The sequence below is a fragment of the Trichosurus vulpecula genome, chromosome 5, assembly GCF_011100635.1.
Source record: "Trichosurus vulpecula isolate mTriVul1 chromosome 5, mTriVul1.pri, whole genome shotgun sequence".
Classification (NCBI taxonomy): domain Eukaryota; kingdom Metazoa; phylum Chordata; class Mammalia; order Diprotodontia; family Phalangeridae; genus Trichosurus; species Trichosurus vulpecula.
The window spans coordinates 295424059-295451424 of record NC_050577.1 but is presented as its reverse complement, the minus strand read 5'-3'; the positions used below and the strand labels follow the sequence as shown (position 1 = coordinate 295451424).

At 46.1% G+C, this 27366-nt stretch overlaps 2 protein-coding genes across 3 annotated transcripts; one reads left to right on the top strand and one right to left on the bottom strand.

Moving 5' to 3' along the window:
* Positions 1-12356, bottom strand: MPST (mercaptopyruvate sulfurtransferase). 2 transcript variants are annotated; one of them, XM_036759882.1, is made up of 4 exons: positions 11172-11239; positions 9667-9751; positions 6656-7298; positions 1-714 (listed from the first exon to the last, which is right to left on the bottom strand). In XM_036759882.1, the coding sequence occupies exons 2-4, from the start codon at positions 9682-9684 to the stop codon at positions 416-418; spliced, it is 960 nt and encodes a 319-aa protein (XP_036615777.1). In that variant the 5' UTR covers positions 9685-9751; positions 11172-11239; the 3' UTR covers positions 1-415. The 2 variants fall into 2 exon arrangements, with proteins under 2 accessions (XP_036615777.1, XP_036615778.1); XM_036759883.1 differs by lacking the exons at positions 9667-9751; positions 11172-11239 and adding an exon at positions 12294-12356.
* TST (thiosulfate sulfurtransferase) lies at positions 12343-27328 on the top strand. Its single transcript, XM_036759884.1, has 2 exons — positions 12343-13237; positions 26774-27328. The coding sequence occupies exons 1-2, from the start codon at positions 12640-12642 to the stop codon at positions 27070-27072; spliced, it is 897 nt and encodes a 298-aa protein (XP_036615779.1). The 5' UTR covers positions 12343-12639; the 3' UTR covers positions 27073-27328.
* Positions 27329-27366: the final 38 nt, after the last annotated feature.

Here is a 27366-nt window from a genome sequence, read left to right as displayed (position 1 = left end):
TATATAGAAAGATTAAACATTTCACATTTATTGACATCAAAAGATAGGAGGTAGGTCTGGTGATTGGCACAGGCTACATTTCAGAGGGCCATATTTGAGGCTAGGCAAGCCCTTCTCTTTTCTCCCTTCTCCACTTCAATCGACTCCGGCAGATCCCTTTACATTGCCAAAGGTGCCTTCATGCCCCTTTTAACGGATGGCATTTGTCTTTCATCTCCAAAACGGAATATTCTAAGGGCCTCCCAAAGAGAAGGGAGAGGTGGGGTATGCCATCCAAGCCACACCTCGAAAATAATTAAAAAAATAAATTTGGCCACTATATTTAAAAAAGACTTAGGAAAAACTGTTAGGCCAGCCTACCCCCCATCCTGAGGTGGTAAAGGCTGGTGGCCTGGGTGCAGGGAAGGCCCCTGCCTCAGAGAGTCTTGCCTCTGCCCTCTGAGATGACATCCTCAGGCCGGGCACGCATGTACCACTCCATCCAGGATCCATCATAGATGGCCACATCAGGCTTGCCACAGAGATACGCACCCAGGGCTACATGGCAGGCAGTGACGCCTGCGCCACAAGTTGCCACCAGGGGCTTTGAGAGGTCCACCTTGTTGTCCTGGAACAGTCTTTGGATGGCATCAGGGCTCTTCTCCAGGCCCTCCTCAGTCATGAAGTCAATGAAAGGAATGTTCAAGGTGCCAGGGATGTGGCCAGGTTCAATGCCTAAAGGAGGAAAAGAGACTTTCAGTGTGAGGAAGGGGAAAGTCAGAGGAACTGGGTTGGAATCCTGGCTTTGCGGCTAACTACATGTGCCTCAGTGCTTAGCACAATGCCTGGCACATGGCACTTAATAAATAAATGGTTACTGATTGACCACCCCCTCTCTGGGCCTCAGTTTCCTAATCTGTAAAATGAGGTGGTTGGGATTATAAAATCATAAGTCTAGAGCTGGAAAGGACTTCAATGTTCATTTTATAGATGAAGATACTAAGGCCCAGGACGGTGATTGACTGGCCTAAGGTCACACAGTTCATAGGGACAATACACTGAGAACTGGAAAGGGGTCCCAGACATTCTTTAGTCCAACTCTTCTTTTATGGATGTGGGGAAAAAAAGAAGCACAGGGAAGGTAAGTGACTTTCCTAGAGTCACAGAGAAAATAACTGACAGAAGCAGGTTTTGAACACAGGTCCTCTGACTTCAGAGTCAGTAGTCTTTACATTATACCACATTCTCTGCCTTATGGAGGAAACAAAAGGACTAAGGTACTTTTAGCTCTAGTTCTAGATCTTAAAATAAAGTCTGAAGGGAGATTGTGAAGAATAAAGGGCATAATTTAACTGGAGAATGACTGAACAAGTTGTGGTATAGGATTGCGATGGAATACTGTTGTACTAGAAGAAATGACAAGCAAGATGTTCTCAGAAACCTGGGAAAATTTAGCTGAACTGATGCAAAGTGAAGGGAGCAGAACCAGGAGAATATTGTACACAGTAACAGTATAACATTGTAACAATGATCAATTGTGAAAGATTTAGCTACTCTGATCAAGACAATGATCAAGGCAATTTCAAAGGACCCATGATGAAACATGATATCCACCTCCAGAGAAAAATATTGATGAACTCTGAATATAGATGGAAGAATATTTTTAAAAAAATTTTTTAGCCTTATTGTTTTATTTTGCTTGTGTTTTCTTTTGCAATATGGCTAATATGGAAATGTGTTTGGCGTGATCTGACATGTAAAAACAAAATTAAATTGCTTGCCTTCTCAAGAAAGGGGGGAGGGAGAGAATTTGGAACTCAAACTTAAAAAAATATTAAAAATAATTTTATATGTAATTGGGAAATATTTAACAAATAAATAAAAATACTTTTTTTAAAAAAATGAAAAAAAATAATAAAGAACATGGCCCAGCAGAGGAACAAACTGGCTTTGAGTGGACAAGATCAGAGCATTAAGGGGGAAGGGGACCTTAGATACCATTTTATCTACCCCACTTCCCATTCATTGTCTACAATGATAAAGAAACATCTAGAGAAGAGAAGGGACTTGCCTAACAACTTTGGTCATTGGTGTAACTTCTGGGCTTTGAGACCTAGTTCTCTGACTGACAATCCCCGGGATACTTTTCACTATACCAGAGTGCCTAAAGAGGGATGAGGTTCCAGGTGGGGGCACCTAAGGGCCAGGTGCTTTCACCTAAGATCAAAGGACTGACTAGCTAGTAAGGGATCATGGGACTAGTATAAAACAAACCAAAGAATCACAGAGCTGGAAGAAAGCTCAGTGGTCCTTCAGATCACCTGGCACCTAAGTAACAATGCCAGCTCCAATATCCCTTACCAGCAGCCATTCAAACATCCATCTTCTTAAAGACCTTGACAGCCAGAGAAGATATTACCCCAAGGTCTGCTTGTGGCATGGAATGTAGGCAGAGTAATTAACTTGGCAGTCAAAGAGTGCCTGGAGTCTTGGACCCAGCCTTCCAGACCTCCCTTTTCTGATCCTCATTTCCCTACTTCACAAAATGAGGATAATGTTTACAAATTATCCACCTCACAGGATGGTTGAGAGGCTGAATCAGCATTCAGTAAAGTGCTGCATGAAATGATGGTGACTCTTCCTTGTGTCCCTAGCTCTTAGCACAGTACTTGGAACAGAGAAATGATTGTTGGCTTGACTATAATCATTAATGTTATAAATTAAAATAACTAAATGATAACTTAATGGCTAACAATGAATTATATAGGGCTTAGAGTTTACAGAGCCCTTTGTGTTTATTTAATTCATTTGGAACTTACAATAAGGTAGGTACCATAATTGTTGTCTTAGCATTCATTAATTATTAATATTATTATGATATTGTCCTACATTATTAGAGATGAGGAAACTGAGGCACACAGAGGTAGAATGACTTGGTTAGGGTGTCCAAAGCAGGACCTGAATTTAGGTCTTCCTGATTCCAAGACCAGAAATCAGCACATTAAGTTAGGTTGCCTCTTAGCTAGGTGGTGAAGTGTTAACAGCAGGAGACTGGGAGTCAGGAAGACCTGAATTCAAATCCTGCCTCAGATGCCTCTCTGTACCTCATTTGGACTCTATGACCTTTAAGGGCCCTTAACTCTAGGACTCTGATATGATTATTCTGGGAGACAGTGTGCTCCCCATCATTGGAAGTCTTCAAGGCTAGGCTTGACCTCTACTTGACTCAATGGATAAATTATATAGAGAGAATTCTCATATAGATGTGGATTAAATTGGCTCAATGGATGGAGTGCTGGGTCTGGAGATGGGAAGAGTAGGGTTCAAATCTCCAAATTATCAGTTAGGTGACCCTGGGTAAGTCACCTGACACCTCTCTGCCTCAGTTTCCCCACCTATAAAATGGGGGAAATAATAGCACCACCCTCTCAGAGCTGTTGTGAGGATCAAATGAGATAATATTTATAAAAGGGCTTGCATAGTATGTGGCACATAGTAGACTGGCACTAAGGAATGTTTCCTTCCTCCCTTCCTTCCTTCCTCCCTCCCTTCTTCCCTCTGCTCCTTCCTTCCTCCCTTCCTTTCCTCCCTCCCTTCCTCCCTCTGCTCCTCCCTTCCTTCCCTCCTCCCTCCCTTCTTCCCTCTGCTCCTTCCTCCCTCCGCTCTTTCCTTCCTCCCTTCCTTCCTCTGCTCCTTCCTTCCTCCCTCCCTTCCTCCCTTCCTCCCTCTCTCCCTCCCTTCCTCCCTCTGCTCCTTCCTTCCTCCCTCCCTTCCTTTCCTCCCTCCCTTCCTCCCTCTGCTCCTTCCTTCCTCCCTCCCTCCCTTCCTTTCCTCCCTCTGCTCCTTCCTTCCTCCCTCCCTTCCTCTCTTCCTTCCTTTCCTCCCTCCCTTCCTCTCTTCCTTCCTTTCCTCCCTCCCTTCCTCCCTCTGCTCCTTCCTTCCTCCCTCCCTCCCTTCCTTTCCTCCCTCTGCTCCTTCCTTCCTCCCTCCCTTCCTTCCTTTTCTCCCTGCCTTCCTCCCTCTGCTCCTTCCTTCCTCCCTCCCTTCCTTCCTTTCCTCCCTCCCTTCCTCCCTCTGCTCCTTCCTCCCTTCCTTCCTTTCCTCCCTCCCTTCTTCCCTCTGCTCTTTCCTCCCTCCCTCCCTTCCTTTCCTCCCTCCCTTCTTCCCTCTGCTCCTTCCTTCCTTCCTTCCTTCCTTCCTTCCTTCCTTCCTTCCTCTTTCAGCACTGAGATTCTGTAATTATTATTGGCACATTTATCACTTTGAATTTAAACAATGAGGAAACATGCCCAATTATATATCCCCAAAGGTTTCAATAACCTACAGAATGTAGCCATACCTGAGGGGGTCTGTGACCTACAGAAATGGAGGACACAGGAACCAAGACGATACGCCAGGGTTTGAGTGGAGGCAAGCCAAGTATCTGGTCCATGCAACCCAAGCTCTGGGCCAGAAAGACTCCAGGGGATCCCCACGCTTAAGGAATTTAAGGATCTAGCAGAACTTCACTGACTGTAGCCACCTCCTCTGGAGGCCTTCTCCTAGGCATGCGGATGACTCTGGCTCTTGAAGGTTCTGCTGGTGGTGCCCAGGCACAATCCAAAATGCTGCAAGTAGTGCCTGCCATATGAGGACCAGCTCGGCTACCAAAGGCATCCCATATTTGGGGTTAACAAGGTACAGAGGGCATGTGGACAACTCCATTCCCTATTCCAGGGACTCCTCAAACCCAAGCTCCCCTCCTTGGCCATCACTGCCCTCTAGGTGATGACTCCCCCTTTCAGAAGAGAAGTTTCTTGAGGGCAGGAGCTATTTGTGTCACTGTCTCCTAGGTTCCTGGCACAGAGTAGGTCAATCAATGCCCAGCTATTCTTTCATCCCCACTTTACAGATAAGAAAACTAAAGTTCACAATGGTTCAAGGCAGGTGAAGCAAAGAATACTAGAAAAAGTTTTGGGTTTGAGGATCTGGGTTCAAATTCTGGCTCTGCTTCTGAAAACCTGAGCAGCTAGGTGGCACAGTGCCTAGAGCACCAAGTCAGGAAGACTCATTTTCCTGAGTTTGAATCTGACCTCAAACACTTATTAGCTGTGTAACCCTGGGCAAGTCAGTTAACCCCATTTCACCTCAGTTTCCTCATCTGTAAAATGAGCTAGAGAAGGAAATGGTGAACTACTGCAGTATCTTTGACAGGAAAATCCCAAAAAGAGTCTCAGAGAGTCAGACACAAATGAACAACTTACAGCTTGGTGACTTTGGACAAATCCTATCACCTCTCCAAGCCTCAGTTTCCCCATCTGTAAAGTGGGGTTGCTGTGAGCTCAAATGAGCCAATAGATATAAAGCTAGAGAAAGGGGAGCTGTTCTTGTTCTCGCCACTGTCCCTATCACCCTCTTACACTGACCCTCAGTTTCCCTTGATCTCTTCCCCGTGTCCCTCTGGGCATGCTAGCTCAGAGCACTCCTCAGCAACCCGGCTCCAGCTGGACAATTAGAAGTTCCAGGAGGGAACAGAGGCTGAACTATAGAGGGTGAAAATAAGACAGTAGGGGCAGCTAGGTGGCACAGCGAGTAGAGCTTCAGCCTTGTAGTCAAGAGGACCTGAGTTCAAATCTGATCTCAGAAACTTGACACACTTACTAATTGTGTGACTTTGGGCAAGTCACTTAACCCCCATTGCCCTGCTTTCCCCCCTCAAAAAAAAAAATAAAAGAAATGAAAATCAGACAGTGAGCCAGCAGCTCCCTCTCACCCTGTTCTCTCCCAATCTGTGTGTTCAGCAGCAAATACACCTCCCATCACAGCTGTCCTGGCCCATGTTAAGAGCTCTCCACCACCCCAGCTAGCACGGCCACGATACTTGAAGGCTTGCAAAACACCTTTTAGGAGTTATCTTTTCATGGAGAAGGTGAGGGTGGGAGGGGTGTCTGGATGGAGCCCAACTGGGACAACACTGGATGGCAAATTGGATTGGCCGTGGGAACTTGGGCTCAGAGCTCTTACCAATAAAATGGCGGGGGGGGGGGGGGGCGCGCAGCTGGAGTAGATGGCCTCCAGGGCCCCTTCCAGGTTCCCTTTCTGGGCCTCTGTAAAGTGGCAGGGCCAAATTTGAGATCTGTTCCAGCTTCAGAGTCATGATTTTACGGTTTATGTTAATTGTGAGATTTGGTGTGGGAAAGGGAGTGTTGGAACTCCTCCAAGACACCGTGTGGCACTGTGCAAAGAGTAATAGGGAACAGGCAAACTTCAGAAAAACCTGGAATGATTTATACGAACTGATGCTGAGTGAAACGAGCAGAACCAGGAGAACACTGTACACAGTAACAGCCACAGTGTGTGATGACTGACTTTGATAGACTTAGCCCTTCTCGGCAATGTAAGGATCTAAGACAACTCCAAAGGACTACTGATGGAAAATGCCATCCACATCCAGAGAAAGAAACATGGAGTCTAAATGCAGATCAAAACAGACTATTTTCTTTTTGTTTTGTTTTATACTTTTCTTTCTCAGGGTTACTCCCATTCATTCTAATTCTTCTATACAATATCACTAATGTGAAAATTTGTTTAATAGGAGGAATGTATATGTAGAACCTCTATTGGATTGCGTGCTGTCTTGGGGAGGAGGGGAGGCGGGGAGAAAATAACTAAAAATACAGGGCCCTAGCTCTATTACCTTCCTGGGGTTCTGGCTCAATGCCCCTGAAGCGCCCTTCAACACGGGAATCTACAACCTGGAACCGACGTGATTCGATGTTCTCCTTGATATCTTCATAGGTCTTCACAAACATCGGGTTGAGGGTGGCCTGGAACTCTGCTTGAATTGGGCGGGCCCTGCCAGAGCTCAGCGGGTAGCCCTCCCTCTTCCAGTTCCTTAACCCTCCATCCAGCAGTGAGACAGTCTCATGCCCAAAGGCCCTAAACATCCACCACAATCGGGGGGCAGAGTAGAGGCCCTCATCACTGGCATCATATACTACCACATGGGTGCCGTTCCCTACCCCCAGCTTGCCAACATACTCAGCAAACTCTGCAGCATTGGGCAGCATGTGGTCATAGGGGGATGTCTGGTCACTGCCAAGGTCAAGGTCGAAGAAGGCTGCTCCAGGGATGTGACCTTTTTCAAACTCCTGCCGAGCGTCTCGTTTCAACTTGGGCTGGTACCAGGAGGCATCGAGCAGCTTCAGGGGCTGGGATTCCTTCAAGGACTTAGCCACCCACTTGGCCGATACCAGAGCTCTGAAGAGGGATCCTGCAGCCATGACACCTGGCTTTTGGCTGGATTCTGTCTGACTTGAGGCCTCCTGGGACCCTCTAGACTAGGTAAGAAGAAAGAGAAGAAGCAAGGATTAGTAGGGGGTGGTGAGTATACAGAGGCCTAGAATGTATTTGTAATTTGTGTTATCAAGAGTGAGGGAGAGCAGAACAAAGAGAGAGGGAGAGAAGAATGAAGGGAATGAGGAAGGGAGGGAGGGGTGGTCAGAGTCCAAGAAAAACACTGCACAGCAAACAACCAGCTTTAATGAGCTCAGAATGCTGACTTAGCAAAGTCACTCAGTCCCACCTGCCTGGCCTCAGCCACAGAGATTAATCAGAGAGACCATCATTCCCTGGAGACAAGGGAGTCAGGATACCTGTGTTACTTGGGGCAGATAACAGCTCTTAACTCCAAAAGGTCAACTAGTCCAACTCTTCCATTTTACAAATGAGGAAACTGAGGCCCAGAGATACAAAGTAACTCACCCAAGGTCCACAGGAAGTGTCAGAGCCAGGACCTGAACCCGGGCCCTGATTCCAAATTCAACCTTCCTCCGCCTGTGCTATGTCCTTAGTGGGCAATCTGGGGAAAGCAGGATTTCATGGGCCACACTGCTTCTATATTATGGAGAGGCAGGAAAGAAGGCAGAGGCAAACCCTTTCCCTACTAGTGTGTTGTAATGGCAGGAGATGTGGGTGTGATCCCTTGGGCAGTGGTGTTCCTGAGCCTAGAGACATCCACTCCCTATGATTTTCTTTGCACACATCCTGGTGATGAGAGAGACTCAGGGTGCCAGAGAAGGGTAATGACTTACCCAAAGCTATGCAGCAATTTTTTAGCAGAGACAGGACCAGACTGGCCATTAGAGTCTAGACTGTACACGTGAGGGAACCAGCTCTGCCCATGGCCTTCTGAATGCCAACCATATGCCCTAAGGAATCGAATCTCTCCTCTGCCACTCCCCCATTCTACCTAGTGACTTCAGGCAAATCCTTTCTCACTGGGGCTGTTTCCCAGTTCTGTAAATGAGGGCGTCTAAATGATCTCAATAATTTTCAAGACCCCTCCTTGTTCTGACATGTTAGTCCATGTTTCTAATTCCGACATGTTCTGTTCTAATGTTCTTGCCCTCACTGACAGTCTAAGGGCTAAGGCTGTTGCCAGCGCTGATATTTTAAGTTATACTGACCCTCCTCCCAGCACAATTCAGTCAAATTTCCCAAGAATCTGTTAAAAGCTTACACCATTTCACATGAAAAGGAGGGTAGGGTAGTGTAGTGGGTAGAGACTAAGAGGCAGGAAGACGTTGCTCACACTGGCTGGGTGACCCTGGGCAAGCCACTTCCTTTCTTCATGCTCCCAGGTGATTTTCTAAGACTACAAGATTCTGAGCAGGTAAAGACAGTGACAATGATAGTTAACACTTTACAAATCTCTCATTTGATCCTCACAACAACCCCGGGAGGAAGGTGCCATTATCATCCCTATTTTACAGATGAGGAAACTGAGGCAAATGATGGGAAATGGCTAGATCTGAATTAGTAGAAGGGGAGTTTCCTCAGAATTCTCTTCATCAAAGAAATCACAAGTCTACTAAAAAAGTGGGGAGGGGGGAGAGCACTCACTGACTTTGGAGTCAGAGGACCCAGGTTCAAATTCTACCTCTTCCACTTAACATCAGTGTGTCCTAGGCTAAGTCACTTTAACTGTGTGAGCTTCAGATCCTCCTGTGTAAAAACAGATTTTGACCTGATGACCTCTGAGGTTCTTTCAAGCCCTCTGTTTAGGATTCTATGACCTCCATTCAAATTCCAGTTTTATTCATTTCTTGTTCAGAACTTGGGCAGAGTCAGTTCACTTGAGGCTTGTGACTACAACATTTATGTAGTGCTGTCTTTGACCCTGTCTTTGACCCACACAACAATCCTGAGGTAGATGCTGTTAATATCTTTGTTTTACAGGTAGAGAAACTGAGGCTCAGAGAGATTAAGTTATTTGCTCAGAGTTACATAGAACCAAGTGTTGGAGGCAGGATTCAAACCCAATTCTGTCTGACCAGAGTCCACCGAAATTCTATGGTAGGCACTGGGGATAGAAAGACCAAACAAAAAAATCAACCAAACAAAATGGCTATAGTCCCTGCCCTGCTCTAAAGGAGTGAACATTCCATTCAGGAGGATACACACACACACACACACACACACACACACACACACACACACATGCATATATACATACATGGATGTATACAGATGACTAAATACAATTTTTAATATTAAATCAATGATGTCTTTGGTGTAGGGAGCTCCTCCTACTAAGAATGTTCTCTTCGCTACCACATACCCTCACCTGCCCAATTACAAACCACATGCAAAGGAAATCCAAAGTTGTTTCTTGGGAGAGGGGACAATCATGAGAAAAGGTGGTACCTGGGCCTCCTCAGCCATGTACAGCTCCTATATCAGCTCAGTGTCCCTTCCTGGATGGGTTCTCAAGAAGCCTGGGTTTTGCTCTCTGGTCAGGAAAGATTAGCCTAAGTTTAGCCAACACCCCCTACACACCCAGGTGTATCCTTATTCTCAAAAAGTAGGTAAAGGAATAAGGGAGTTTTGGAACCAGAACTGGAACCCAGGGCCATGGATTTGAAAGCCACCATCCCAGACACAGGAGCTGTTTTGTTTTGTTTTTAATTTCTGAGGGAGTGGAATAGATCATGGATAGAGAGCATGGAACTTGAGAGGTGGTCTGGAACTGAAATCCCAGAGGCTGACAAAGAAAAGGAAATAGAAGCCCAGGAAGGGAAAGGGGGTCATGGAACAGTGCATGAATAGTAAGGAACCAACCTAGAATTAGAACTCAGGTCTTCTGACTCAAAACCCTGTGGAATGATTTCTAAACTCTCTCCTAGCTCTCAATCCTGTTAGTCTATGGATTTAGAATCCAGGATTAGAGCTGAAAAGGTCCCCAGGGTCAATGTAGCTCAACCTCCTGGCTTTACAGAGGCCCAGAAGAAATGACTTGTCCAGGGTCACATAGCTACAGCAATAGGTAAAAAGATTTAGAGATGGAAGTGACCTCAGACGCGATCTACAAATGAGGTGGAGATCCAGGAATCAAACCCAGACCTCCTGAAGCCTGAATGTTTCCTTGGCTACACAGGTCCCAGGGCTTACGTGGCATGGAGCCACTGGCTGAACTTCCCTCGGGAGGGAGTCCCAATTCCTGGTGCTGATAAAGGTGGCCCAGTGGGGTAGAGGGCTGAGAAGGGCTTACTAGTATCATAGGATTTTCCAAGCCCCAAATGTCTTAGCATTTAGCTTGGTTCCCATTTTACAAAGTAGGCAAAGCAAGCCTCAGAAAGGTCACCCGATTTGCCCAAGGTCACAGAGCTGAAGTAATAGAACAGAAGTAGTTTGCAAATCCGGCCAGGGCCTCTGCCTGCCTGCTAGGTCAGAGCTCCCTGCATCTCGAAGTGGCTGTGCCTCTCACCCCTGGGTGAGAGTAGCCCTGGATCAAACACCAGACTGAGTTTAGTCCCAGGGCACACCAAGTTAGCCCCCAAAACACCACTAACGCACATGGGTTAGAGGTCATTTGGGGCTCTGCTCCTGGGCTTCCGGTTACTCCCCCATGGGTAGCTGTGTTAGGCTAGGATAACCCTCCCCTCCCGCTGCCCTCCAGAACTCCCGGCTCCTTTTCTCAGTCTACACGCCGCTAGTAGCCCTGAGGAAGTGCCAGAGCCCCCAGGCGCTCAGATGGTCCGGGGGCCAGAGGTGCGAAGGTTTTGGCACCTTGGACAGGGCTACAGGCTAGGCGTCCTTCCCCCAAGAGCAAGAGACTTAAAGAGATGGAAGAAGAGAGAGGAGAGGGGACACTTGGGAACCGAAGAAAGAACCGGGGACCCAGCACCCACCCCATACACGTCCTCACTCACCATGGTAGGGGCCGGCCCAGTCTGGCGGCTTCTCCGCCCCTTCCCTTGCGACAGCGACGCCAATGGGCTGGGCCCTGAGCGCAGGAAGGAGGGATCCAAGGGCTGGGCAAGCGGGGAGGGAGGGACAGAGGCAGGGCCCAAACTAGAACTTCCCTTTTTGAACGAGCTAACTTTATTGAACCGGGGAGGCAAAGGGAGAGGGAGTGGCAGGCGGCAGGCCCGCGAGGGGAGTGTTGGGGAGGAAGGCGCTGACTTGTCTGGAGGCCGGGGTCCACTGAGGCAAAAAGGAAAACCAGAGGGAACTGACACCAAAACTAATGGGATGGGACTGAAAGAGCCTAGATCTTTGGACTGTCCGTGGCACCTGGAGGATAATCCCCACCACCACTACCACCTCCCCTGGACAGGGAGGGAAGCGGGGGTCCGTGGAGGAAAGGGGACTTGCCCAAATTCACACAGCTAGGAGCCAGCCGAGGCAGAATTTCCAGGCTAGGTTGACGCCGTTCGGGTCCAGGGATCTGGCCACAGCTCCTCTCCCGAGGTCCAGTGAGGGGGAGGAGTGAAAGGGAGAAGAGAAGGGGGAGGAGGAGCAGAGAGAAAACGGACAACCACAGTCCCAGAAGCCAAGATCCCCTACCCTCCCCCAACCCCCACTTTCCTGCACCTCCTGACTAAGCTAATTCTCTCTGGTTTGGAGATTCTGGTTAAGTGGAGCTTTGAGCCTACGGCAGGGCCAGGTGTGTCCCACCAGCTGGCGGGTTACCTAAAAAAAAATTAGCCTGGAGGGGGTGCAGGAATCAGGGAAAGGTGCCACGATCTCTTCTCCCTCTCCAGTTGGGGACGCTTTGGGGAGGGGGCTATTTCTGAAGCTGGGCCTGCCTCCCATAGGAGACCTTTGTTTCAGGGCTGGCTGCAACTCTCCCCTGGCCAGAGCCCAGGAGGTGGTTCAGCTTTTTACTGATTTCTCTTAGGAACTAACTGCTCCCTGATTTAAACGAATCCCCCCTCCCTCAGCCCTTCAGCTGGGCTGCCCCCGTCACTACTCCCCTCCTCCTCTTCTTTCTCTGGGAGGGGAGGAGGGGCGAAACCAGCACAAAAAACCACATATACATACATACATACTTGCATATATGGAGTCCCAGTCACAGCCAAGGCAAATTCAACTCTTCCAACTCTCAAGGGGCCCCAAGCCCCACAGCAACCGCCAGGGATTGGTTGCTAAGGTGGGAGGGGTCTGTCCTGGGATAAAGTCTAGGGCCAAGCCTGAGGGTGGGGAGGCAGCCACCTTTCCCTTCGCACAGGCAGCAGCTGGGTCTGGTGGGTTGGGGGATAACCCGTCAGGCCCCGCCCCCTGCCTCCCCTCCCCGCTCCCTGGCAGCCTTCTCTGATCTCCCAGCTCCCAGTCTAGTTTTGTTCTCCCAGTTTGCTGCTTCTCCCTCCTCCAGGCAGAAGGCTCTAGGTTCCGGCCATGGTACAGCAACAGGTGCTCTACCGGGCTCTGGTTTCCACCAAGTGGCTGGCCGAGTCGGTCCGCTCTCGGAAGCTGGGCCCGGGCTTGCGGGTGCTGGACGTGTCCTGGTACCCACCTCGGCAGCGCAATGCGCTCCAGGAATACCGTGAGCGCCACATCCCGGGAGCCTCCTTCTTCAACATCGAGGAGTGCCGAGACCAGCAGTCTCCCTACGAGATGATGCTACCCAGCGAGTCCGCCTTCGCCAGCTACGTGGGCCGCCTGGGCATCAGCAACAGCACGCACGTGGTGGTGTACGACGGCGACGATCTGGGCAGTTTCTACGGCCCTCGAGCCTGGTGGATGTTTCGGGTCTTTGGCCACCGTACAGTGTCGGTGCTCAATGGAGGTTTCCGAAACTGGCTGCAGGAGGGTCACCCGGTGACCTCGGAACCCACGAACCCGGAGCCCGCGGTCTTCAAAGCCACACTCGACAGGTCCCTGCTTAAGACCTATGAGCAGATGGTGGAAAACCTCGAGTCCAAGCGCTTCCAGATGGTGGACTCCCGGTCCCGAGGGAGGTACCTGGGGACAGAACCCGAACCTGATAGCGAAGGTGAGCTGGAGGGGGAGAGGGGTTGAGCAGACCAGCTTGGGTCCTCTAGCTCGTGGACTAGGTTGATTGAGCACCCCTCCTTCTCCCAGACACGCCTTCAGGAGCTGCACTGGCTGCCCGAGTTTGGTGGTCCCTGGTGCCTCGTACCAGACCAATGGGTTAAGAGATCATCAGAGACAACCCCACGCGGGCTGCCCACCGTGTTACCTGAGCAGGAAGGGGAGGCTTAGAGTAGTCAAGGAACTTACCCAATGTCACACGATAGAAAGTGAAAGGCAAGGATTTGACCTCAGGTCTTATGCCTATAAATCCACCTCCCGGCCAGCTTCCCCCGGTCTGTGATGCCTCCTGCTTATCTTAGGCTCGCAGACTTAGAGCCATCTAGTCTAACCCATTCATTTTATAATTTAGGAAACTGAGTCCACAGAGTTCAAGTGACTTAGCCAAGGACTGACCTTGTCCAGCACTTTCCTACTGCATCCTGATTATCTCTGATTCTAACATCATGGGCATTTGGCGAGGGGAGGGGGCAGACATCAAGTGACTTGTCCAAAGTGACCAGGATAGTTAAGTGACAGGGTGAGGACCCTCTAGGAGGACCTTGGACTCCAACTCATGGAGTCTGTTCCATTCACCTGACTCCCCCCCCCCACCCCCACCCCACACGAAGTATAAACACAGGTCTGCTTACCAACAGTGGACTTACTCCTTTGGAGACACTCCCAGGTCCAGAACTTCCTTGAACCTTGAGATTCAAGTGGTCCACGTGTCCATCAACTAACTTTTATTGGGAACCTGATAATCAGAGTATTCCCCTGAAGTTCTCTTCCAATGCTTCATTGTGGTGTGCCTGTGATTCTCGATTTTCCAAGGTTTTGCCACTGGTTCCCAAGCTCTAGCTAGACCTACCATCTTAGATAGGCTGTAAGTCTTGTATGCAAGGATCAGCCCCCTAAGTTTCAAGAAAGTCCCCATCAAGTTGGCCACAGAGTGTCGATTTCATTTGAATTATTTAAAAAGTATAAACTTAATCATCCACAAATGTGAAGAACAAGAGAAGGCATTCATTCATCGTGTATGAAGCTGGATGCTGGATTCCTCAGACATGGCAACTCTTTCTCAAGTTGTAAAGGGGTCACAATCTGAATCAATGGAGGTAAGACTCACACTGATGATCACAGATCTTTGTAGTATTGAATTATGGTGTGCCCTGTGCTAGGTGCTAAGGGAAAGATAGGATTGAGAAGAAACAAGATCCTTCCTTACCCTCATGGCTTCTGGTCCTATGCTCAGATGTGTCAGAAAAGGGCAAGTAGAGTGTGTTCAGTCATGTCCAACTCTTTGTGCCCCTATTTGGCGTTTTCTTGGCTAAGATACTGGAGTAGTCTGCTGGCTCTTTTTACTGATGAGGAACTGAGACAAACAGGGTTAAGTGACTTGGCCAGGGTCACACTGCTAGTAAATCTGAGACCAGATTTGATGAGTCTTCCTGATTCCAGGTCTAGCTTCTCATACCAGACCACTGTACTACCTAGTCAGTACTGATTAGGGTTGTTAGGGGAGATTTCCTAGAGGAAAGAGCATATGGGTTAAATTTTAGAAAATGAGGCAGGAGATTGGTGGCAACAGTGATGAACAAAGGCAAAGCAGGGGGAAAGTGTAGGGGATGTAATGGGGTGGAGAATGTTGAGCATTCCAGTTTGGCTGGAAAATGTATGTGAAGGAAAATAGTATGAGGGAAGGTTGGAAAGGTAGGGAGCTGAGAGCTTGACTGTGGGCAAGTTCACCTTTCTGAACCTCATTTTCCACATCTTTAAAATGGGCCAGAGAGCTTCTAAGGATACTATTCAATATGAATCCATGATCCTGTGGTGGAGGGCCTTAAGTGTCTAAGGAGTTTGAGCTTGAAACTTGCTAAGTGGAAGAAACCTTTTTTAGACATCTATGGGGACTTTGGACTTGATGGCCATGGAGTACCCAGGTCTAGAGAGCCTAAGGGACATAGTGCAGTTAGGATTGGAACCTATATCCTCTAGATCCAAATCCAGAGCTCTGCATTATGCTGATGCTCTCCCACCCACCTCCTCCCCCCCCCCCAAAAAAAAAACACTGTCCAGGATAGAATACTTCTGGGAAAGTGCATACCCCAGCTTCTCCCCCACCCTAGGCTAAGAACCCAGCCTGACTGGGCTTGGTAATCTGAGAGAGTTATTTTTTGCAGTTGGAATCTATGCAGCGCCTCTCTCTTACCTAGAATGAAAGCTCACTTGGATCGCTGAAACCTTTTTCCCCCTGCCTCAACCCTCTTTCAAAAAGTCTTGGGAAGACATAAATGCTCTGCCTGATCTTTATACCCCTAGAGCCTAGACCAAGGGGTGAACTACCATTTTGCAAGAGGGTGCCAGGATCGAGAGGAATTGTGCCCAGTCGGCCTTCCCGCCACCCCTCCTTGCTTGGGCAGGCATTCAAGGGAACGGAGGGAGATTAGGACGTTCCTAGCACCAGGCCAGGCTTCTTGGAGGAAGTGGCATAGAATCTATGGGGGCTTGTAGAAAAGCTTGAATCAGAAGGGGCCAGAGATCTTGTCCAATATAGCCTATAAGCACCTTCAAGACAGGTTCTACTTACTGTTGCCTCTTTTTTCCAGCAACTGATTTGTCATAGAGCTTTTCACCTGAGTAGGCTCTGCCTATGATTTCATTGCTTGAAATGCCATCCAGGTGTGGAAATTCCCTCCGGAGATACAGATTGGTAGAATTCTTAGCTTCCTTCCAAACTTACTCCCCTCCCAAAAATTACTTTGCATTTACTTTCTATCTGCTTTATATCTACTTCATACCTGCTATGTAAGCTCCCTGAGAGGAAAGACTGTTTTCATCTTTGTATCTCCTGTACCTAGTAACCTAGTGAAAGGCCAGACATACAATAGAGGTTTAACAAAAGAAGGTTCCAGTGTTGCTGGGGGACTTTGAGCTTATTAAGCAACTAGTCCCTATAGAACTGTTTGGTGTTTTCATTGTCTCAGTTAAGAGGCACTGTAGTAACTGGGGAAAGAACCTTGGCTTTGGAGAGTAAGAGGGCTTGACCAAATTCCATCTCTGATGTTCACTAACCTTGGTCAGGTCCTTTCCATTTCCTGAGCTATAAAACTAAGGGATTGGACTAAATGATCTTTGAGGCTCCTTCCTATCCTAGAGCTAAGAAACTGTGTTCTGTGAACCCTGACAAGAGGATCCAGCTCCTGCTTGGACTTTTCCGGGAGTGGGGAAGGGGTTTTTAACCTGAGAGTGCATAGAGTATTTTGAGAGATAATTTGATACAATAATACTTTGAAATATAATTCATTTACTTTGTAATCCTATGTATTTTATTTTATGCATTTAAAAACATTCTGTAAATGGGTGCTTCCTCAGACTCTCCTGCCATCCCTAGTACTACCCCAAAGGGGTGCAGGAAAAGAAAAACAAAAGGTTAAGAACACTTGTTCTAGAGACATTACCTGGCTGGAAACAGGGGGAAGTCTGACTATTATAGAATCTGCCCTATGCCCTGAGAGGAATTGCTTCTTTTCCTTGGGTCTGTTTCCCCATCTGTAAAAATGAAGGTGTTGCATTAGATGAGAGCTCTAAGTTCCCTTCCAGCTCTGAAATCTGTCATTTTTATAAGCCACTCTTCCAGGGGTCACTGGCCTCTTAGAGACCAAGGCTCAAGTTGACTTGTTTTCTGAGCTGAGGCTGAGAAGTGACATTTGGACTAAAATCTGAAGCTCTCTCCACCTTGAAACTAGTTAGGTTGTGTTTCAAGATGATGGATGTAAAGCTAGAAGGGACCTTAGAAGAATGATCAAATCCTACCCCTTTAGAGGGGGCACATCAGGAAATTCATCTGTAAAAGCCAGATTGCTTGCTTGCTCAGGAGGTTACAGAGGTGTCCTGGAAAAAAAAAATGGGAGGAAGCCTAGAGATTAGAGAATTCATTGTAATACAGTGGAAAGAGTACTGGCCCTGGAGTCAGCAGATCTGGATTCAAATCTCACCTCTAATACATACTAAGTCTGTGACCTTCGAAATGCCACTTAACTGCTTCAAGCCTCAGTTTCCTCATCTAGGAAATGAGGGACTTTTAATAGGTGACAACTGAGATCCCTTCCAGAGCCTCATCTATAATGTTGTCCAATATCCTCATTTTACAGATGAGGAAACTGAGGCCCAAAGAGGTTAAGTGACTTGCCCAGTGTCATGTAAATAGGATGTGGCAGAACCAAGATTCAAAGCCCATGTCCTCTAACTCCAAATCCAGTCCTCTAACATGCCAGATTCATGTTAAATTCCTGGTGCATAGTAGGTGCTTAATAAGTGCTCATTGACTGACTGATTCAGGTATGAGTTGGGCTATGTGGCCTCTGAAACCATAGAATGCTCCATCTAAAGTTGGAAGGAGGGGAAACTTCAGTGAATAGAGCACTAACCCTGGAGTCAGGAGGACCTGAGTTCAAATCTGGCCTCAGGCACTTGACACTTACTAGCTATATGACCTTGGGCAAATCACTTAACCCCAATTGCCTTGCCTTCTCCCCCTCCAAAAAAATAAAATAGAAAAAAAAATTTTAAAAAAAGGAGGAATTTAAAGTCGGAAGGAACCTTTGAGGCCATCTGGTTCAACTCCCTCATTTCACAGATGGAGAAACTGAGACCCAGAGAGGGGAAGTAACTCCACAAGTTCCTAGATTTAGAGCAAGAAAGGACCTTAGAAGTCACCTAAATCCATACTCTGCTTTTTTGGGTGATGAGACCAAGAGGGAAATAGCTTACCTAACATCCACATATCAGGGGTCAGAGCTGGCAGTGAAACCACACCCCTGGCTTTTGTCTAGTCCCCTTTTCAGTCTTCTGCCTTGCTTTCCAAATAGGCACTAGCCTTTGTTAGAGTTAAGGCCCAGTGTTCAAGTGTATTCAGGGAGTGAGGAAGGAAAAGTCATTTAGCATGGTGCCTGGCACTTAGTAGATGCAAATTAAGTGGTTGACTAAAATCATGCGTTTACAGATGGAAAGGATCCGTGAAGAGAAATCATCTCTTCCAATCTCCTTTTTACAGAAAAGGAAACTGAGGCCTGAAGAGTTCAAATGAGTTACCTAGGCAGTATCATACATGTGATCCAAGTGTTCAGGGCAGGATTTAATCCCCAGGATTCCTGACTCCAAGTCCAGCATTCTACCTGTCCTACTACACTGCCTTGCAACAACCATATCCACCACTTGACTGCTTACAGTGCCCCTAACTCCAAGCCCAAAGCTCTTCACACTCTCTTAACCTGCCTCATCACAAAAGAAAGCACTCTGAACCCAAATGGCTTACAGTCCATACCCAGTTCAGAGAGCCCAGCTCCTAGAATGTGTGTACAATGTTTGACTATCCCCAGTGAGGAGGGTGATGGTAGTGGTAGAGGGGGGGAGGGGGAGGATGTCATCTAATGGTATTTAGTTTCCTGACTTTCTATTATTCTGGCTTAATAGTTTAGTCATACAAAACCCTTCCCTCACAAAAAAACTCTGAGGCAGAGAATGCAAATATTCACTGCATTTTACTGATGAGGAAATGGAGAGTCAGACCAGGGGAGATGATTTCCTCCGAATCATGCAATTATTAGGTAATTGGGCCATGTTTTAAATGTGGATCTCCCAGTCTAACGGCAAGGCCATTACCGCTACTCTGCCTCTCTAACACTAAACCAACAAGCATTTATTGTGCACCTACTGTGTGCCAAATACTGTAGTGGGTACTGAGAATACAGATTAGAAAAATGAGATGGCCCCTAACTTTGAGGTTATAGTCTAGTGGGGGAATACAGCTTGTTCATAGATGCAGAATATGTCACTAGTGGCCCAAGGGATAGCTCTACCTGAAAGGAAGTCCAGCTCTGGGCTCAAATGACCCAGACTCAAGCCCAGAAGGAGCTTGACCCCAAAGAGAAGGATTGGGTTTTTTTTTTTTCCTCATATGCTACCCCCAACCCTGGAATACCAAAGGAAAGTCTCAAATCAGTCAATCAATTAACATTTATTAAGCACCTACTATTCACTGTGCTAAGCTCTGGGGATAGAAAAGGAGACAAAAACCAGTCCCTTCCCTCAAAGAGCTTACAATCTAAGGTGTTTGTGTAGGGAAGACAACAAGCAGACTGATATGTACAAATTAGTATATCTAGGGGAGAAAAGACCAATAAATAAGAGAGGGAAGACACAAGAATGAAGAGAATTTGGGAAAGGCTTCCTGTAGAAAGTAGGATTTTAGTTGGGACTTCTCTAAAACAAAGCTTTGGTGTGGCTCATTTAGGGTCTCCCTAAAAGAATAACAAAAACTTACTGATAGGATCATAGATTTTGAAAACATCTATTGAGTTTAGCCTTCTCATTTAAAAAAAGAAGAAACTGGGACTCTGAGAGGTTGATTAACTACCTAAGGTCACACAGCTAATAGCTATCTTATGTCAGGATTTGAACCCAGGTCTTTCTGACTCTCAGATCCAGTGACCAATCCAGGACGCTACACGGGCTTACTATATGAAGAGACCAGGTATAGGACAGGATAGCTATTTATTTCCTCCACCTCAAAAGAAATGCTTAAAACACAGAAGACTCATAAGTGACCATTGATGAGTACTTATATAAAACAGTAGCCATTCACTCCTCATACACTGTAGTAGGAAAGATTTGTGGGGCTATTAAACAGGCATTAAGTGCTCCCTCTGTGCAAAGCACTGTGTGATGTGCTAGAAATGCAAATAGAAAGGGAAGACAGTCCCTGTTTTTAATGGTGAGATGTTGACTTGGGAGCAGTAGGCAGGTAGTGTGTCAGCCAAATGACTAAGGGAAAGTGTAGTCAGCTCCTATCCACATGACAGTGCTGGCCAGACACTTTCTCCCTTCCACCCCCACCCCCACCCCATCTTGCCCTCCCTGGTGAGGGAGGGCCAGGAAACTAAGCTGAGGCTTAGAACGGTGTCATGTTCCTCAGAGAGATTGTGGGGGAAGGCAGAGTTGACCATTGCCAGTGACCAGGGGCATCCTGACAATCTGAGTATCCTAAAAGACAATGCAAGGGCTAGACTGGCTTTTTTCAGTCTCAGATCACTGCAGTCAGCAGTTTGACCAGAGTCTCTCTACTCCGAGTGTTCTTAATTTGAAGGCCATGAAATTGATTTTCTTTCTTTCCTTTTAAAACATTTTTGTGTATTTCATTAAATATTTCTCAATTATATTTTTAAAAATTTTTACATTTTTGGAATTTCGAGTTCCAAATTCTCTCCTTTTCTCCCACTCCTTGAGAAGGCAAGCCATACGATATCAAGCATACATGTGAAGTCACACAAAACATTTCGTATTAGCCATGTTGCAAAAGAAACACACGCACAAATTAAAAAAAAAATTAAGGGAAAAAAGTTGGCTTCAATTTGCACTCAGAGGCGTGAAATTTTTTTCAAAAACAATATTGATAACTCTTCCAATACAGTTGGTTTGTATTGTAATTCTACATATTTTATGCATTTAAAAATTTGATTCAGAGAATTACATAGACTTCACCCAACTGGCTGCCCAAAGGGGTCAGGATTTAGAATAGCTTAAGACCACCCCCTGCTCTGAGGTCAAGGGGATTCAGGCAGTGAATTTTTGATTTCTGCATTTTCTCGTATAGCTCTTGAGCCTATGAGCTTGCCATGAATCTATTTAGTCTCTCCAAGCCGGTTTGCTCATCTTTAAAAAGGGCATAAATAGTGCTGGTGGTACCTACCACGCAGGGCTCTTACAAGGAAAGGTTAAAGTGTACTCAACACAGATTGGAGCTGTTCTCTCTTTAGCTAGGTGGCTCGGTGGATGGAGTACGGGACCTGGAGTCAGGAAGGCCTGAGTTCAAATGTTGACCTCAGATACTTATTAGCTCTGTGACTCTGAGGAAGTCAGTTTCCTCGTCTGTAAAATGGGGATAAATAGCACCTACCTCACCCAATAGGTGAAGATCTAATGAGATAACAATGATAAAGCACTTGGTGCCCAGCACATAGTAAGCACTATCTATCTATCTATCTATCTATCTATCTATCTATCTATCTATGTATGTATATGTACATATGTGTGTGTGTATATATAAGTGTTTGCTACCATTATTATTTCTGATGTTATCATGAACATCTGGACCTGTCCAAATCTAGTACTGAAGCAAAAAATTGCAGGAGGGGCGCCACAGAGCCCTGGGTTAAATAAAGTCATTTCATTCATTCTGTTGTCCTCAAAGCCAGATCTACTCTCCCCTAACTTACCCCTCCCACTTTTGTACTTACACACACACACACACACACACACACATACACCTCCCCAGGATTTTACAAATGATTATCAATCTGAAAGACAGGTTCAATTTAAATAGCCATAGGTATGACACCTTGTAACCCCAAGCCCTCCTTAATAGCCTTCTTTAAGATATTAGTTAGAATTATACCATAGGGTTTGGGTGTCTTTAGTTGATTGGCACAATAGGTCCCAGGCCAAGCCCTACGTGGCCATTGTTTGGGCCCAATTTGGTTCAGAATGAGTGGAAGTAACAATTGTTTCTGTTTGAGCCAGAAACTCTGAGAGTCTTCTCCCAGATCTTTTTCTTTTTAAAGAAGTCATTCTTTGCCTCATTTCTTACAGTCAAACTGAGACCTGTTAAAGACTTTAGCTCGAAAAGGCCAAGGTTTCCAACTGCATCCTGGGACATCTCCAGTTGAACTGATCTATTTCTTGCCACTGGACCCAGATGGCTCATGAGGATAAAGTAAGGCTGGTGACTTTGCACAGCCCTCCCTCACTTAAATCCAATTCGCTTGCATATGATGGCATCACCTCCCTGATATCATGGTCCTCTTTGAGAATGAAGGACAAACAGCAACAATCCATTTTTTGACTGAGGGAGAGATTGGGCTCTTCCTCCTCCTCCTTCTCCTCCTCCTCCTCATCTTCAGTCTAATCCACTCCCTTTAATTTTATAAGAAACTTGAGGCCCAGACAAGTTGAGGACTTACCCAGTTCACAGTTATTAAGGGTCCGAGGTGGGATCTGAACCCAGATCTTCCTGACTCTAAGCCTAGCACACTGCCCATGGTATTACCGAAGAGAAGAAGCTTTCAGACCACAAGGAAGGACTCAGTCTTCTAGTAGCTTAAGTGGGGCATTTCTAAGTCAATATCTTTATTATTTGTGATGATCTTAGACTAGAGAAGCAGGATAGGGTATTGGGTAGGTTGCTGGCCACAAAGCTAGGAAGCTCTGGGTTCAAATCTTGCCTCTGGCCGGTACTGGCTGAGTATCTTGGGCAAGTCATACCCTTTCTATGCTGGGCCAGTGGGGTCAAACTCCAACAGAAAGGGGGCAACTACCTTGTGCATAAGGATCCCTACAGGCCACATATTAACTAAGAAGATCACCTATTATCTATGTTTTGTTGTGGTTTTTATTTTGTTAAATGCTTCTGAAGGCACCAGGGAGTGTTGTGTGACACCTCTAGGGAACTCTCTGAGGTTACGGTTGCCAAGCAGGTGCCAGCCTACGTTGGTGGAGGGAATTTCTTCACCTGCGAGTTCCCTCGATCAATGAAGTCATAAATCTAGTCCCCATCCTTTATGCTGATCTGCTGGGCAGCTGTTTTTACAACTGGCCGCATCAGCAGTTACAGCAAGTGAAGTAACAGTTAATATTTACCCAGTACTGAACCACGTGCCAGGCACAGCACCAAGGGCTTTACGGTTCTTTTCATTCACTCCTTACGACAATCCTGGGAGGTGGGTGCTATTGTTATCCCCATTTTACAGAGGAGGAAACTGAGACAAACAGGTTCAGTGACTTGTCCAAGGTCATACAGCTAGTAAGTGTCTGAGGCCAGATTTGAGCCCTGGTTTTCCTGACTTCTGGCTTGGTGATCTATCTACTGTGCCACCTACCTGCCCCTACGTAACTAGCTTGACAAGTCTACATGTTGACAGATTCCCTTTCTGTAGTACTTTAAGGTTCCCGAAGCTCTTCCCTTGACATCCTTGCAAAGCACAAAGTTCTCTTTACCAGCAGAATCATAGATTCGCTCCCTGGGCATATCCCCAGTGCCCTGAACAAGGTAGACACTGAACAAATACTTCTTGATTAATTGGCCCCCATGGCTTCTTGGTTGGTTGGCACATTGGGACATGAAGAAGGGGGTAGATGATTGTAAATATTATGGATACATGTCTTTTTTGTGGTGGTTGGCATTTTAATGGGTACCTTTTATAGCCCAATTCATAAAGATGTCTTTTTAATGGATTGTAGGGAATGCCTGAAGCAACAGTGTGAGGTGATCAGCCACAGAAAGTTCATCCAGTCTTCACCACATAAGGGAGAGAGGTACAGTAGCCAAAACAGGAGATGGGGTATGGTGGTCCTCTTCTGTCTCCTGCTGGTCAAACCACACCTGGACCACTACATTCAGTTCTTGGTGCCACATTTTATTGATTTTTTTTTATTTCATGGTTTTTATTAAACATATACAAAGGGAAAACCTCATATGAATACACACATCATCAGATCATCTGTACACGTAAAAATGCTGGAGGGAGAGAATGACACCCTGGAACCAAACACTTATGAACTTCTGTAACTGGTGGCCCCAGGGAATGTACCTATAAAAAATCAGTCAACTGTACTCATCTGGAAAGTTTGTGCTAAGCTATGACACTCCCCATTTCCTGAATCTGCCCTGCAGGAGAAAGGATATTGGCACAACTGCATTAAATGCACGAAATTTCTGTGGAAGGAACTCTTAGGGAATGCTAAAGACCCAAGTGTACTTCAAAAGGCACATTCTGGATCAGTTCAGGGGCACAGACTCAATCCTGCTTTTAAATTAACTGGTATGAAGTGGCCATATGGAATAAAGACTCCTAGGTAATCCTGAGCAATCCTTACAAAATTCAGGCAAGCTAGGTTGGCGCCACATCTTAAAAAGGGCATTTAATGAGGTTGTTTAGCCTAGAGAACAGAAGTTTGGCAGAGGATATGAAAGCTGGCTTCAAAAAGCCCTGTGGTACATCAGATATGGAGCAATGGACTTCGAGTCAGAGGATGTGGGTTCAAATCCTACCTTTGCCACTAACTATGTGTATGAATTTAGGCAAGTCTCTGCTTCTTCCTTCCTCCTTTGTAAAATGAGGTGGTTAGACTAGATGGCCATTAAGGTTGCTTCCAACCCTAGATTGTGGATTCTAAATATTTGAAGGGCCTTCTTTTTTTTTCTTAAAGGTGCCAGTTTTAAATAGATTTTATTCTGCAGGATAAGAATTGTATTTCTGCTTGTTTACAGTACAATGCACTGTGTCTTTCACTTCTCTTTCTTCACACTTTCAGGTATTCAGAATACCCAGATTTACACAGTAGCTCAAATGTTACTTTTAAACTTTGCCTACAAATTGGAGTCTTTCAGTTGTTGGAGAACTCCATGGGTGGAATGCTCTTTCTTCCAGTATCTTTAATCGACCTGTTCCATGCTGGGTCCAGAAGAAATGCCTCCAGGTGGGGCTGTTCCACCCAGTAATGATGGAGCTGCCAACCTCTAATTCTTTCTCTTGATGCTCAAATTCTTCCTTCTTGGCAGTCTGATTCTTATCTAGCCCTTTGATCATTTAGTTATATTTGTCAAAGATCTTACATTTGTCTTTCTCACCAATTTTGCTTTGGAGTTTCTCACTTTCTATGGTTGCCTTCATGTTGAAAGCATAAGATTTCGAGAAAATTTTTGGAAAATGTCTCTCTGCTTCTCTTCTTTGGTCTTGTATTTCTCAGCCTCCTGGACCATATACTCAATATCTTCTTTACTCAAATGACCTTGGCAGTGGTGATCTTCTTGCCTGTGCTCTTATCAGCAGCAGAAATGTTGAGGATGTCATTTGCATCAATGTCAAATGTGACTTCAATCTGAGGAACACACCTGGTAGCAGCGGGGATCCCTGAGAGCTCAAACTTGCTGAGCGGGTTTTTATCCTTTGTCTTTGTTCTCTCACTTGAAGGAAGGACCTTTTAAGGGAGAGAGTTAGATCTGTTCTACTCAGAGGGCAGAACTAGGGGCCATGCTTGGGAGCTAGAGGAAGGCGTGCTTTTTTGCTCAGTAAAAGAACACTTCTAATTAGAGCTGCGTCCATGTGGAATGACCTACTTTGGGAAGTGGAAATCTCCCGTCACTAGGGTTTTTCAAGTGGTCAGTCATTTATTTTATAAAAGGAGTTTCATCCTATTCCATGATAGCTTGGTCTAGATAATCCCTGAGAATCGATGATGCTGATTGTATCCAATCCCCACTTTTTATTTTACTTATTTATTTATTTACTTATTCATTCATCCATCTGTCCATTTATTATTCATTCATTTATCTATCTACCTATCTATTCATCCACCTCAAGGAAGTAACTAAGGCTGAGTATGGGGAAATGACTTGCTTATGGTCGAGTATCTACAAGGAGGAGGAGTTAATAAGTGGTAAGACTTGAATCCAGGTCTTCTTTCTCCATGCCTGGTGCTTTTGCCACTAACCTCTGCTTTAATCTAATCAAACACTAAGTGCCTACTAACTGTGGCCCTGGTCAAATTGCTTAACCCTGATTGCCTCCAAATTTAAAAAAAGTGGGGGCAGGGGGTGAAGGGAAAATCTGTCCTCAAGGAACTTGCATTCTACCTGGTCAGTACTGGTCTACAGCATGGAAACAGGTACATTGACCCATTCCCCCACCTAGCTTTTTATATTGTATCTACTTACATGTAGATGGGTTACCTCCTCCTATAGAATGTAAGATTCATGAAGGCAAGGATGGTGTCTTTTTTGTCAGAATAGCCCAGTGTCTAAATATGATGCCTGGCACACAGAATATTAGAGGACTGCTGATTGGTTCTTAATCTGGAAATCAGTGTTATTCTAGAGAGCTAGATTTGGAGTCTGAAGACCTGGGTTCAAACTGAGACTCTGCTACTGATGTCCTGTGGGCAAGTCTCCCACTACTACCACCACCCCAAGGCTGCTAGTACCTTCTCCCCGCCAAAATTTACCTGATAATTCTTTTGTATGTTTTTGGTTGTTGTTGGGTTTTTATGTTACTATGTGCGTGTGTTTCCACCATTTGACTATTAAAATAAGCTCCTTGAGGGCAGAGTCTCTTTTGTTTTGTTTTTATATCCCCTCATGACTTGGTACAGTTCCTGACAAATGGGATCATAGGATCATGGATTTAATTTGAAAGGAAACTTAGAGGTCACTGAGTTTGATCTTTTATAGATGAGGAAAATGGGCCCCACAGAGTTGAAATGACTTGTCCACCACTAGTGTTAGAGGCAGGCTATGAACCCTGGCCTTCCTTCTAAGTCCAGCATTCTATCCATTATGCCACACTGTCTCTGATGATAGGTGTTTAATAATATAATTGCTTGTTGCTCTAACTCTTGCCTCCATTTTTCCTGTCTCCTTGATCTTTTCCTGGGACTGACTCAGACCTGGAACCCGGCCACATCCCTGGCTCCCTGAACCTGCCTTTCACCGACTTCCTGACCGCAGAAGGCTTAGAGAAGAGTCCTGAGGAGATCCGGGCTATGTTCGAGGAGAAGAAAGTAGACCTCTCGAAGCCAATCATTGCCACCTGCCGTAAAGGGGTCACTGCTTGCCACATTGCCCTCGGCGCCTACCTCTGTGGCAAGCCTGACGTAGCTGTGTATGATGGCTCCTGGTCTGAGTGGTTCCGCCGGGCACCCCCCAACCTTCGGGTCTCCCAATGGAAGGGAGGGAAAGCCTGAATAGGAATGGGGAAAGGATGAGAATTGACCTTTTCCTTGCCCTCTCCCCTATCCTAGATCAGCCACTCGGGCCATAGTAGATCTAGGGGCCCATCTTTGCCCTACCTACAATCCTCTCTGAAATGATGTCTGGTTTGTACTTTTTTTTTTCCTTACCAGTTTTTGCAAAAGAACTGAAGAGTTTCTGGGGTAGCTATGTAAAGATTTCCTTCATCCTTCCTTGTCAGCTCTGGAATAAACTCTCCCCTTTCTGAAAGACTGTTTGAAAATCTCTTCTTGGCCTGAGTTATCAGG